Source organism: Salvelinus sp. IW2-2015, unplaced genomic scaffold (assembly GCF_002910315.2).
Source record: "Salvelinus sp. IW2-2015 unplaced genomic scaffold, ASM291031v2 Un_scaffold16326, whole genome shotgun sequence".
Classification (NCBI taxonomy): domain Eukaryota; kingdom Metazoa; phylum Chordata; class Actinopteri; order Salmoniformes; family Salmonidae; genus Salvelinus; species Salvelinus sp. IW2-2015.
Window position 1 is genome coordinate 134,233 of NW_019957535.1, and position 13,082 is coordinate 147,314.

The window sequence follows — 13,082 nt, forward strand, 5'->3', positions numbered from 1 at the left end:
CATCAATAACTCAAGCGAGCAGTAAAATCAGATTTAAAACATCAATAAAACCCCTCACGGCACAACGGGAACTGTGAAGAGACACGCTTAAGCACGCACACTCTAACACACGCAGTCTACACACACACATTGTAATATTGTAAATGTTTTTGTATTTTTTTTATATATTAGAGTAATAATGTCTTGTATGATTTATTGCAGGGGTATTCAACTCTTACCCTACGAGGTCTGGAGCCTGCTGATTTTCTGTTCTACCTGATACTTAATTGCTCCCACGTGGTGGGGGGTGGGGGCAGTGGAACTGGCTTCGAGGTCCAGAGTTGAGGGACGTATTGTTTTATTTACGATGTAGGCTGTTGTGATGCAATTGTTTTATTCCTCTTTGAAACCCAGAAAGAGTCTTGGCACTAGCCAATGGGAATCCTAATAAATACTAAATCACTATAATTCTACACCATTTATTAGTGTCTGACTGTCATTGGTGGGCAATGAGGGCCCAACACAGTGATGACATTTAATGTCAAAGTTTATTGTACAGTACATCACAGGCTCTCTGTACATTCAGACCAGTTAGAGAAGGTACGGATCACTCATTCAGCTCATAACCAATACAAATATTCTTCAGCATGAACAGTACAGGCAAAGTGAGGCGTACCAAAGAACTAAAAGCCTTCACTTTAGGACAGATTAAGAACCAGAACACAAGATATCAGACAATCTATTGAATACACAAGTGAAAGATCTTACATCCAATTGGTCAATGTGGTCACTCAACTCCCATAATACCAGTCACGTTCATCACCGTGACACCTACTCAAGTTCAATATGGCGTACATCTTATATCACGTCACGTTTGCTTATTACACCTCACATTCTGCTGATGGTCCCAGCGGTGTTCTGGCATATGGTGGTGTCTCATGTTATCAATTACCCTTCCTCTCTGCTAGTTGCAGTGTCTCATTACATCAAGAACCGTTACAATTACGCTGAGCAGGCTTCACTGCTCTGCTGCGCCGATGTGACTTGCATGACCACCCACTCTCTTTCCCAGTCATGACAGGACAACTGCGTCACTTCTCCAGAGAGAATGAGAGAGAGAAATGCGCCCTGGCGTTCGACACATTCCCAACATAATGTAAAATCTGACTTAAACTTGATCATTTCTATAACCGTTACTGTGGCTATTCCCAGCAGAAGAGGACATGTGGAATGTGTGCATGGGTAAGCAATAAGCATTCTCACACTGTCTCCAGGAAAAAGTACCATATTCTACCACATTTCAGACTCGGCCTCAATTGATATTTTTTCTCTTCAAACCAGCTGTATGCAAGTCCCATTCTCTCCGTCAGAACAGAGTACATACAAAACATCCTGAACAATGTCAAAATGTTAGCTCTGCGCTAGGGAATTCATGTCAAATTTGATGTAAATACAAGCAATTTTTCACATGAGCAAAATTCATGAATCCCGTTACGTAATGCAAAACCCTTATACAAAGCAACGAGCACGTTGCATTATTTCAAATCAACGCAAGGAGAGAACACATTTTATCAGTAGAGCTTCAAATATACCTAAACTTATTTTCAAGGTCAACATGGTAATTTAATAGTAAAGGATATCGATCTATATAATTGTAATTAAACAGATTAAACCCTGTTAGGGAAAAAAAATACATTTTGAAAAAAAAAGAATACATTTCGCTTATTTTAACAGAACAAAACACTTTAACATCACAAATGAATTATTAAACACAGTAGAGAAGTACATTCATATAAAGAATTCTACATTGTTGGAAGCTTGTTTTGGACCTGTGGTTGATTCAGTACTCTGTCCATAAAAGCCTGATATTGTATAATTATCTTAAACAAGTTAGGACAATTTTGGTTGGCTTAGAAGGTCCAGGGTTGGAACTCAGGCCGTGCCATTAATCCACTGAGCTAAAGCTTAGACATTTGCTCGGAAGCTTGCACAAGTCTTCAGGTCTCCAAGTCTTTTGTCATTAAGTTGTTTGTCCCTGCAACTCACTTGTGAAGCAAGACGAGGTTGCAACAAGAGACGAGGGAAGAACATTTTGATAATCCTGAAGGAAGATTGTTTTGAAAAAGTTTAGTGAGAAGACAGACAGAGAAGGCTATTTTCAACCACAGGCATTAAACAGGTGAAGGGAACAATATTTAGTGAGAAAAGTATTTTAACATTACATTCATTCTGCAAGTGGGCCCAGAGCTCTTTGGGAAACGTTGTTTTTCATAGCAAAAAAAAGGTGCTATGCCAAAGAGAGGGCATTAGGTTTAAAGTGATCCAAGCTGAAGACTGATCTGCTTGAGGTTGTCATCGATAGAACAATGGTCATGAATTCATCATCACACTATTATATACACACATACATTGCATAAGGCATTTATGAAGAACCATTTTTAGGGTTCCAGTATATTCAGTATAATGTAATAGCCTAATATGTACATAAAACACAATATATGCAACCTACTATAATAGGTATTTTGCTCGTCTCTGTTTGGTATGATAGATACATAAGCAGGCAGGCAGTAACTGACCCTAATATATCAAGATGTACGCCTATGCTATGGACTATGATTCACGAACTAAGCAAATATGTCCTATGCGTAGGTCGACCATAAAAAGTAGAGAATGCATATAGACTGCTCCATCGGTTCATTGTCTGTTGTAATTCAACACCCTTGCTTAAAAAAAGCTAAATAGCCCTTGTAATCAACAGACTAATAAATATTCGTAAATAAAGCGATAAATACTTTCCAATCACCATCACCTGTGCACTTTGCCTCAACCTGGACTCAGGGGTAGACGTAACATAGCAAATGTAAATCCAGATATGAATACATACCATACGAAATGTAACATATCATACTAATTGGAATGTCCCGGATGTCCATCATCCATTTTGTATGATGTTACGAATTACAATTTTTGTGGTATGTTACGAATTGCAATTCGTACAATATTATTAGGAATTTGCTAAACTCATATTTTACGAATTCCAATTTGTTGTGGCTAATGTTAGCTATTTTAGGGGTTAGGCTTAGGGTTAGGATTTAGGTCAAAGGATTGGGGTTAGGGAAAGGGTTAGCTAACATGCTACGTAGTTGCAAAGTAGCAAAAAAAAGTAGTAAGTAGTTGCAAAGTTGCTAATTAGCTAAAATGCTAAAGTTGCCCGTGATGAGATTCAACCACACAATCTTTGGGTTGCTAGACGTTCGTGTTATACGCCCACCCATTCAGTCACATATATCACCAACGCTGTGAGGAGGACAGAAAGGACCAATATGCTAAGCAAGTATCCTATGTGCATCACATGTCAACTCAACCTATATAACCTGAAAGTGAGGTATTGTGTCCTGTAAACTACAATGGCGAGGTGTACATGTGATCATATTTCGTGCACTAGGTCGACTCATCTGAAGACATGATAGAAAATGTACCTATGCGAGATGTCCCTAACACTCCATTTGTGTTCTTTTAGGTTACATTATGAATGGAAGAACGGTCGTACAATATAAGAATTGAGAGACATATAGTTTCATACGTCTTACCCAGTTGTGCATTAGCATACGAGTTGGATGACGTAACTTATTACACATCTTTTTCTGAGACCAGATTGCTTTTTGGGTCACCATAACAAGAAAGGAGAATTACTGGGAGAACTAACGTTGGTGGATCATTTATGTAAAAGGTTAGGGGAACTAAATCGACAAAGGCTAGGTGAATTGACATACCAGGTTAGGTGAATTGGGTTAAGTTTAGATTGAGCTAAAATGCTACAGTTGTCACCGACCAGACTCGAACACGCAACCTTTGGATTCTTAGACGGTCGCGGATTACGCCTACCCATCCTCCCTGACCAACCTCCTTTCTTTGTTTCTGTATAAAGTAACTAAACCATTAGTAGGTACAATACACTATATATACAAAAGTATGTGGACACCCCTTGAAGTTAGTGGATTTGGCTATTTCAGTCACACCCGTTGCTGACAGGTGTATAAAATCGAGCACACAGCCATGCAATCTCCATAGACAAACATTGGCAGTAGAATGGCCCGTACTTAAGCTCGTCGTCATAGGATGTCGCCTTTCCAACAAGTCAGTTCATCAAATTTCTGCCCTGCTAGAGCTGCCCCAGTCAGCTGTGCTGTTATTGTGATGTGGTAGGCCATATGCTTACAGAACGGGACCACTGTTGCGTGTAAAAATTGGCTGTCACTCACTACCGAGTTCAAAACTGTCTCTGGAAGCAAGTCAGCACAATAACTGTTCGTCAGGAGCTTCATGAAATGAGTTTCCATGGCCGAGCAGCCCGCACACAATTCTAAGATCACCATGCGCAATGCCAAGCATCGGCTGGAGTGGTGTAAAGCTCGACGCCATTGGACTCTGGAGCAGTGGAAACGCGTTCTCTGGATTGAGGAATCACGCTTTACCATCTGGCAGTCTGACAGACAAATCTGGGTTTGACGGAATCAAGGAGAATGCTACCTGCCCTAATGCATAGTGCCAACTGTAAAGTTTGGTGGAGGGGGAATAAAGGCCTGGGGTTGTTTTTCTAGGTTCGGACTAGGCCCCTTAGTTCCAGTGAAGGGAAATCTTAACGCTACAGCATACAAAGAATAGATGATTCTGTGCTTCCAACTTTGTGGAAACAGTTTGTGGAAGCATGACAATGCCTGTTTCAGCATGACAATGCCCCCGTGCACAAAGCGAGGCCCATACAGAAATGGTTTGTCGAGAGCGGTGTGGAAGAACTTGACTGGCCTGCACAGAACCCTGACCTCAACCCCCTTGAGCGCCTTTGGGATGAATTGGAACGCCGACTGCGAGCCTGGCCTAATCGCCCAACATCAGTGGCCAACCTCACTAATGCTCTTGTGGCTGAATGGAAGCAAGTCCCCCCAGCAATGTTCAACATCTAGTGGAATGTTCAACATCTAGTGGAAAGCCTTCTCAGAAGAGTGGAGGCTGTTATAGCAGCAAACGTAGGACCAACTCCATATTAATGCCCATGATTTTGGAATGAGATGTTTGACGAGCAGGTGTCCACATACTTTTGGTCATATAGTGTACGTCTTGGAGGTGCTCAGAAATACATACAGTATGTTTCGTCTGGCACTGAGACCAGGCTGCTCAAGCAATCCCAAGCTATTCTAACATTAAACAGCAACCTGGAAGCAGCAGAAATCCTAATACCACCAAAACAAAACATTGATTTAAAACGTCAACAATTTATGCTCCAACAAGAGCAAGAGTTTGTTGCCAAATGTCTTAACAATTTAAACTAGCCTATCGAATTGTACCAGAAACACTTCCCTTCTTGCCTACTAAGAACCTTGATGGAGCTTTTGAACAGAATGATAACGGGAAACAATTACCGTGCTGTGAAGAAGCCAATTACCTTGAAGTGTTTTCTCTGCCCACCTATGACAGGTTAGTTCTTATGAAATATGGTTAGCTAAAAAGGGTCCTCACCATTTCCTGTTTCCAGCCAACATGTCATACATCAAATGACTGAGCATTGAAACAGTATCAGCTACAACTTTACCTTACCCCAACATCAGTACTCCTTGAATTTGATGTAATATTTGCTCTGTAGCATCAGTTTCAACAATACCTGGAGAGCAGAAGATGTCGTAGATACTGCACACACACTTCCAATTTATGTAGCACAGAGATTGTCTGTCTGCCATAACCTACGATTGCCATAAATAGATCCCCCTAGTGAATTGGCTGTGCTTTCGACGCACACACACTGCCGCTAAAGCAAAGGGGTGGGGAAATGGTTACCTAAGACGAATGGAACGAGGAGAGGAAGGAGAAGAAATAGGACAAATAATCATGCGAGTGTGTTCTGTTCTAGGCCTATCTCTGTAGAACCAGGTCACCTACATGGAACACAGATAAAGTGCCGTGCACGAGAAACATCTTTCAAAAAGATTACTACATGTACCTTCAAAGACACTGTCACACAAACCCATCCTTGAACCATCCTCAGTTTTTTCCCTATGAAAAGGGGCATTAATTGCAATGGGTACCAATGCGATTACGTCAATAACGTTAAATTGCTATATTTGCTAATTTGTCTCCTCTCTGGCTGCCTCTTTGAACCCTCCATCTTTCACAGAACTGACTCGGCCATCCTTTTGCCATGACAACAACACAGAGAGCTAGAAACATTAGACGTCAGCACAAACATCCACCCCCTGGCTCAGCTAGTCTGTAACCTTGGTGTATATAACCTACCTTTGCTTGTCTCTCTGGCCATGGCATGGCTATTGCAACCCTAAAACATTCCGTCAACCTCTAAAGCATTGAGAGCCCAGCTCTATTGTTATCAAAATAACATAGTTTTGCATCAGCGCCATTGTCCATCGCTCAGGTCCGACTGAAATAAATGCAGCAGAAAAGCAAGTTGTTCTTGATTCCTCGGTCTCCGAGGACACAATGTTTGTCGAATACATTCTGGAAGGTTTTAAGGAGAGAGAGAGCTAGAAGAGGCCACAGGTGGAAGCATCTGAGAAGGAACTACTTTCTCTCTCGCCCCGAGAGAGCCGACGATTACTCTACTGGGGACTTGGCTTTCAAATCTCAGAAGATTACTGGGCTGAGAGATATAGTGAGTTTGCTGGGGAATGCCAAGGCACATTTCCCTTCTTGAGCATGGCCCTCTACCACCCACGCTCGATCCTCAACTGCCCTTCGCTCCCCTTTTCTCAATTCAGTAGGTTGGAAAGGGAGATTGTTCAACGCTCTCCCCCATCCCATAAGCCCCGCTTTGTCTCTCTTTGCATATCATAAGAGGCACAGAGAAAATGAATTGTTTCCATGTTACCTCACAGTCCAATGCCTGCTCCCTCTCGTAGCCTCTTCAGAGACTTGCACCTTGAATCTTTTCCCTTCTTCCAACACATAAAGCACAGAAAATAAGAATCTACCAACCACATCAAGCAATGCCATCTTTGCATTTGTACAATAACCTTTTGGGTTCACAGATGTACCATGTGAGTCCAATGGCTGCCAAACTAACTCAGATGTTTAGAAGGCGGTTTTTAGTCCATAGAGGGCCAGCCTCCAGGAACAAACAAGAGCTCAAGCGGGGATTGTACATCAATAAGGGGTAATGGTCTGAAGAGGTGGTGGTCTGTAGTTGATGGGGGTCATTTGAGCTTGACGGGCCAGGGCAGGCACGTGCGGAGTCCTAGCATGGATGAGAAAACGATCGTGGGCCGGTGCTTCTTGAAGCGCAGGCCCTTCTTGAGCCGCTGGCTGTTCTCAGCCGTGTACATCTCCCCCTGCTGGGCAGCGCAGGCGATGCGGGTAACCACCTCGCCATGCTCCACTGCCTCCTGCTCCGAGCGCACGAAGACCTCCCGGAGCTCCTCCAGGCGCCGCTCCATCTCCTGGATGACACGCTGGCGCTCCTCCATCTCCAGCAGGCGCCGGCGGGCTGCCTCAAACTCCATGCTGGAGCTGGGGGTCACCATCTTGGAGGAGGGGGCCGTGGTGGCTGTTGAGGGGGGCTCCGAGCCGTACAAGGCCATCGTCACCCGCCGGAAGTCGCCCATGGAGATGGAGCGTCGTGTGGCGGGCGATGGAAGAGGGAGGGCCAGCGTGCCGAGGGGGGAAGGGGACATGGCTGAGAAAGGGAGGGAAGGGACGGCGAGAGGGGGTGCTGAGGCCTCAGGGTGAAGGTGAGAATCCATGTCGTCCGTGGTAGGCGCTTGTCTGAGGTTTTTCTTCACGGCTGGGTGCGTGCGGCAGTCTATGCTGCTGTTGTTGATTCTAGTATTCTGTGGGAGCACAGTGAGTGGCGTGCTGCCTCAGAGCATCTTCATTCATTAATAAGAGATCGGAGCTCAGTAAAGCGTTTCATGGGGAGGAGTCCACTCGCCCCTCATTGGTTGCTTGCTTCATGTTGAATGCCGATTGGCTGCTTGCCCCTCTGCTGGCTCTGCCCCCTCGATGTCCTTTGTGTTGCTATCTCCGGTGCTCTTAGCCTACTTCAACAGGAAAAGGAAGAGAGGGATAAAGGAAGAGAGGGATAACGATTCTATCCTAGCTCCTCTCCTGTCTGTGGTTGGCTTAGTGTGTGTGTTGTATGAGTCGGTCTCTCCTCTCCTCTCTGCCCTCCCTCCCTCCATCCTCCTCTATCCCGCTCGGCTCGTTGCCCATAGCAACACAGTCTCAGCATCAGATGGCAAGTGGAGGAGGGTGGGGTGTCGTTCACATTTGAGTTTCTCTCTCCCTCACCTTCCCGAACTGATTTATCGCTCTTTCCCACTATTCCTCCTCCCCCGTCCTATCATTCACCGCCTGTCGCTGAATTATTATTATTATTTTTTTTTTTTTTTTTAACTAGCTCTTCCAAGATGACAAACTTCACTCAGTGCGTCTCAGACCCTTATCCAATGATAATTTGTCCCCCCCCCTCCACACACACACACCTGAAATGATCAGACACCCCTGTACCATCGGTTTGGTCCATTCCCCTGCTAGCTAGCTGATCGAGCCAGCTGCTCTAACCCAAGGTTGAACTATTTTCTCTCTCTCTCATTTATATATGTTTGGACACACCTACTCATTCCAGTGTTTTTCTTTATTTTTATATTTTCTAGATTGTATAATAATAATAGTGAAGACATCAAAACTATGAAATAACACATATGGAATCATGTAGTAACCTAAAAAGTGTTATACAAATATATTTTTTATTTGAGATTCTTCTAAGTAGCCAACCCTTTGCCTTGACAACTTTGCACACTCTTGGCATTCTTTCAACCAGCTTCATGAGGTAGTCACCTGGAATGCATCTCAATTAACAGGTGTGCCTTGTTCAAAGTTAATTTGTGGAATTTCTTTCCTTCTTAATGCGTTTGAGCCAATCAGTTGTGTTGTGACAAGGTAGGGGTGGTATAGAGAACACAGCTCTATTTGGTAAGAAACTTGCTTGGGCCAAGAAACACAAGCAATGGACATTCTTGGTCTGATGAGTACACATTTGAGATTTTGGTTCCAACCGCCATGTCTTTGTGAGACGCAGAGTAGGTGAATGGATGATCTCCGCATGCGTGTTTCCTAATGTGAAGCATGGAGGAGGAGGTGTGATGGTGTGGTGGTGCTTTGCTGGTGACACTGATTTATTTAGAATTCAAGGTACGCTTAACCACCACAGCATTCTGCAGCAATACGCCATCCCATCTGTTTTGCGCTTAGTGGGACTATAATTTGTTTTTCAACAGGACAATGACCCAACACACCTCCAGGCTGTGTAAGGGCTATTTGACCAAGATGAAGAGTGATGTATCAGATTACCTGGCTTCCACAAACTTTTGACTGGTACTATACGTATATATGAGAGAGTGCAAGAGATTGGTGGGGTTTTCCAGTGTGCATGCTGCAGGGTTGGGGTCAATTCCAATTTCCCTTACCCCAACCCTGGCGTGCTGTAGCTAGTTTAGTGTTTGGGATGCTGCCACTGTTTGGTCGCACAACATAGTTCCAAGAAGGGTTCCTCATATAACCCACGGACAGGTTGCCAAGAGTTCAAAAGCACGCATACACAGACACACTGCTACCAACAACTGTGTCCATCCGTGACTTGTGAGCCAAGTAAGCCAGAGGGATACGTAATGCAAACCCTGTCCTGTTATGAAAGACTGGCGCACGCTCTCACACACACGCAAAACAAGGCTCTTGATATGATAATTCAGGATGCATTACAGTATTACAGGGTTTCTCTCCCATCTCAGATATCATCTCTCCCCCTCCCTACCTTCGCCCCACTAAAACACAGAAAGCCTGTCCTCAATCCCTTATGAAACTACCCATCCCTCCATATACCCTTTCCTCCCTCCATCATTCCCTCCCTGTGCGTACACAGACCCTCTGTCCCAGATTAGTTTAATCTCCTCTGCCTATGTTGTGTTTGTGCTAGGGGGAGGGAGTGATTTGTCAGTTGCTGGATAAAGGGAATTGACCCTTGCACAGAATTTTGGGCAACCAATCGCAGTGTTCCAATGGATAGCAACTGTCGTCGAGTCCAACATCTCGGACAAGCTCACGTTTGAAACACATGAAAGCCATTATGAAAACAGAGTTTATCCCCATTTTTTAAATGGCTCAATAATTTAAACAGTGCACCAAGAGAACTTGCTACTGCGATTCCTGAAATGCTGAGTCTTGGATTATTTTTCAAATCCCAAATTATAATTTGAGAGAACACTAGTTAGCTCTTAAAGTGGTTAGTAACTTTGGCTGCATGGTGACAGCGCAATCAGAGCCATCCAGTGGCTACAACCTTCATTTCACCAGGTTCAAATTAAGCAATTGTAATGACAGTCCACCACAACATACCCGAGAGTCTCCTGATTAGTAAGGGGTAGTGTGTGTTTAATTTCATTGAGTATTAAAAACACAGTTTGAGATCATTGTGAGGGGATTTCACCAGTGGTTAGAATGGGGGAATTGGGCTTCCCGTGAAAATGTTGTCCAAGCTTGCAACAGTACCCAAGGGTGGCGGGGCTTAGCGAAAGGTCAATTACATCATCATGAGGTCTGACTGGGGATTGGGGGGGAGAGAGCCACGGGTAAGGTAGGAACAGGGGACTCATTTGCAGGGTGCAACCAAAAATAAGTCTTCTGCTCATAGGCATAGCATAGTTTCAGAGAGAATATGGTCTACTTTTACTTTAGTGGGCTGGGCTGTAGAGGAGCTGTAAACTGAGATACCCACTGAAAGAGAATAGTCAATCTTCAGTTTTTTTGTGCTCGTGTGCGCAGTACCACAGCTCTAACAAAATCTTTCCAGAGGCACAATCAGAATTGAGCTCACATCAGCCATAATGAGAACTACCCTTACAATAAAAAGATTGCAGTTTTAAATGTGCAGTAACTGCAGTCGATTGTGGTATTTTGGACGCAGTATTTGCAGCATACTGCAGTTATACTGCCTTCAGTTATACTACAGTGAACTGCAGTTATACTGCACTCTGACTGCAATCTTTTTTCATAAGGGTAAAAACCAACTGCATAAAACACCCATTACATCAGGTTGTTCAGTCGATGTTCACACTATTATCAAATTATCAAATCCCAGTGAACACAACATGTTGAAAATACATATTTTCAACCAAAAAGACAGTCTTGCGCTCATAGGTTCAACTCCACTGTTTTGGAGTGAGAGGTGTTAACACGCTCTGCCTCTTTCTTATCAGAGCATCTCCAAGGTCTGCCACCCACGCAGAGACAGAGGAAGAGTCAGAGGCAGCCTTCACTCTGCGTTTTCACGACTATCAGACACATTGCCGCTCCTGCTTCTATCTAGTGCTACCTCTAAATCAAACAGACTTGTGTCCAGTAGGCACAAACGAAAGAAAATGTTAAGAAATGGAGTGAAACAGGGAAGTACTATCTATACTGGCCCAATAAGAAATGCTTGTTTCTATTTCTGTTTAAAACGTGTCGCTACGGTTTGCCCTAATGAACAGACCTGCCCGCCATTACAACCGCAGATGAAATGAGGCAATGCAGCATCTTCCAGCGTTTGTCCCAAATGGCACCATATTCCCTATATAGTGCACTACTTTTGACTAGATGCTTTCAGATGGAGGAGACCAGGGTAATGTAATGAAAGCCAGATGGAAAGATGCGTGTACAGTGCTGTAATTAATACCGGGAACCTAGAAAAGTCTGTGTTAGTATGGGTGCGGTTGGACAGGGTTAATTTACTGCAGTGTGAATTGCCTGTACACGGACATCAAGGTAAGAGCACAGAGCCCCCTGGTATGTGAGTGAGAGAGAGAAAGACGAACAGAGGAAGAGAGAGTGTTTGTTTATTTGCTTATTTACTGGTTTTGCAGAAGCAGTAGCCACACAAAACACAAACAAGTAACATAACACTGATAGACTAATGGACAAGGACAATCACACACACTTAAAATACAATGATATACAAACAGTACAACAAAAATTGTGTGCGTGTCCCCTCACAGTCCCCACCATTCAATGAGTTGTATAATCATTTTCTTAAAAAAGGTCATTTTTCTGTTTGCTTGAGGATTTGGAGATGGAAGGGAGTTCCATACGATCATGGCTCTGTATAAAATTGTGCGTTGCCGTGAATTTGAGAGAGTTGGAGACAGAGGCCTCTGGTGGCATGTCTTATGGGGTATATACAGTGGGGCAAAAAAGTATTTAGTCAGCCACCAATTGTGCAAGTTCTCCCACTTAAAAAGATGAGAGGCCTGTAATTTTCATCATAGGTACACTTCAACTATGACAGACAAAATGAGAAAAAAAAAATCCAGAAAATCACATTGTAGGATTTCTAATGAATTTATTTGCAAATTATGGTGGAAAAYAAGTATTTGGTCACCTACAAACAAGCAAGATTTCTGGCTCTCACAGACCTGTAAGAGGCTTCTTTAAGAGGCTCCTCTGTCCTCCACTCGTTACCTGTGTATTAATGGCACCTGTTTGAACTTGTTATCAGTATAAAAGACACCTGTCCACAACCTCAAACAGTCACACTCCAAACTCCACTATGGCCAAGACCAAAGAGCTGTCAAAGGACACCAGAAACAAAATTGTAGACCTGCACCAGGCTGGGAAGACTGAATCTGCAATAGGTAAGCAGCTTGGTTTGAAGAAATCAACTGTGGGAGCAATTATTGGAAATGGAAGACATACAAGACCACTGATAATCTCCCTCGATCTGGGGCTCCACGCAAGATCTCACCCCGTGGGGTCAAAATGATCACAAGAACGGTGAGCAAAAATCCCAGAACCACACGGGGGGACCTAGTGAATGACCTGCAGAGCTGGGACCAAAGTAACAAAGCCTACCATCAGTAACACACTACGGGACTCAAATAAGGGACTCAAATCCTGCAGTGCCAGACGTGTCCCCCTGCTTAAGCCAGTACATGTCCAGGCCCGTCTGAAGTTTGCTAGAGAGCATTTGGATGATCCAGAAGAAGATTGGGAGAATGTCATATGGTCAGATGAAACCAAAATATAACTTTTTGGTAAAGACTCAAATCGTCGTGTTTGGAGGACAA

The 13,082-nt window shown here is 43.7% G+C and overlaps 1 protein-coding gene across 1 annotated transcript; it reads right to left on the reverse strand.

Annotated features, from left to right (window-relative positions):
- Nucleotides 1-508: 508 nt before the first annotated feature.
- Nucleotides 509-8,077, reverse strand: LOC112080444 (TMF1 regulated nuclear protein 1). The gene has a single exon (XM_070442585.1). The coding sequence runs from the start codon at nt 7,725-7,727 to the stop codon at nt 7,182-7,184; it is 546 nt and encodes a 181-aa protein (XP_070298686.1). The 5' UTR covers nt 7,728-8,077; the 3' UTR covers nt 509-7,181.
- Between the last annotated feature and the right edge of the window lie 5,005 nt (nt 8,078-13,082).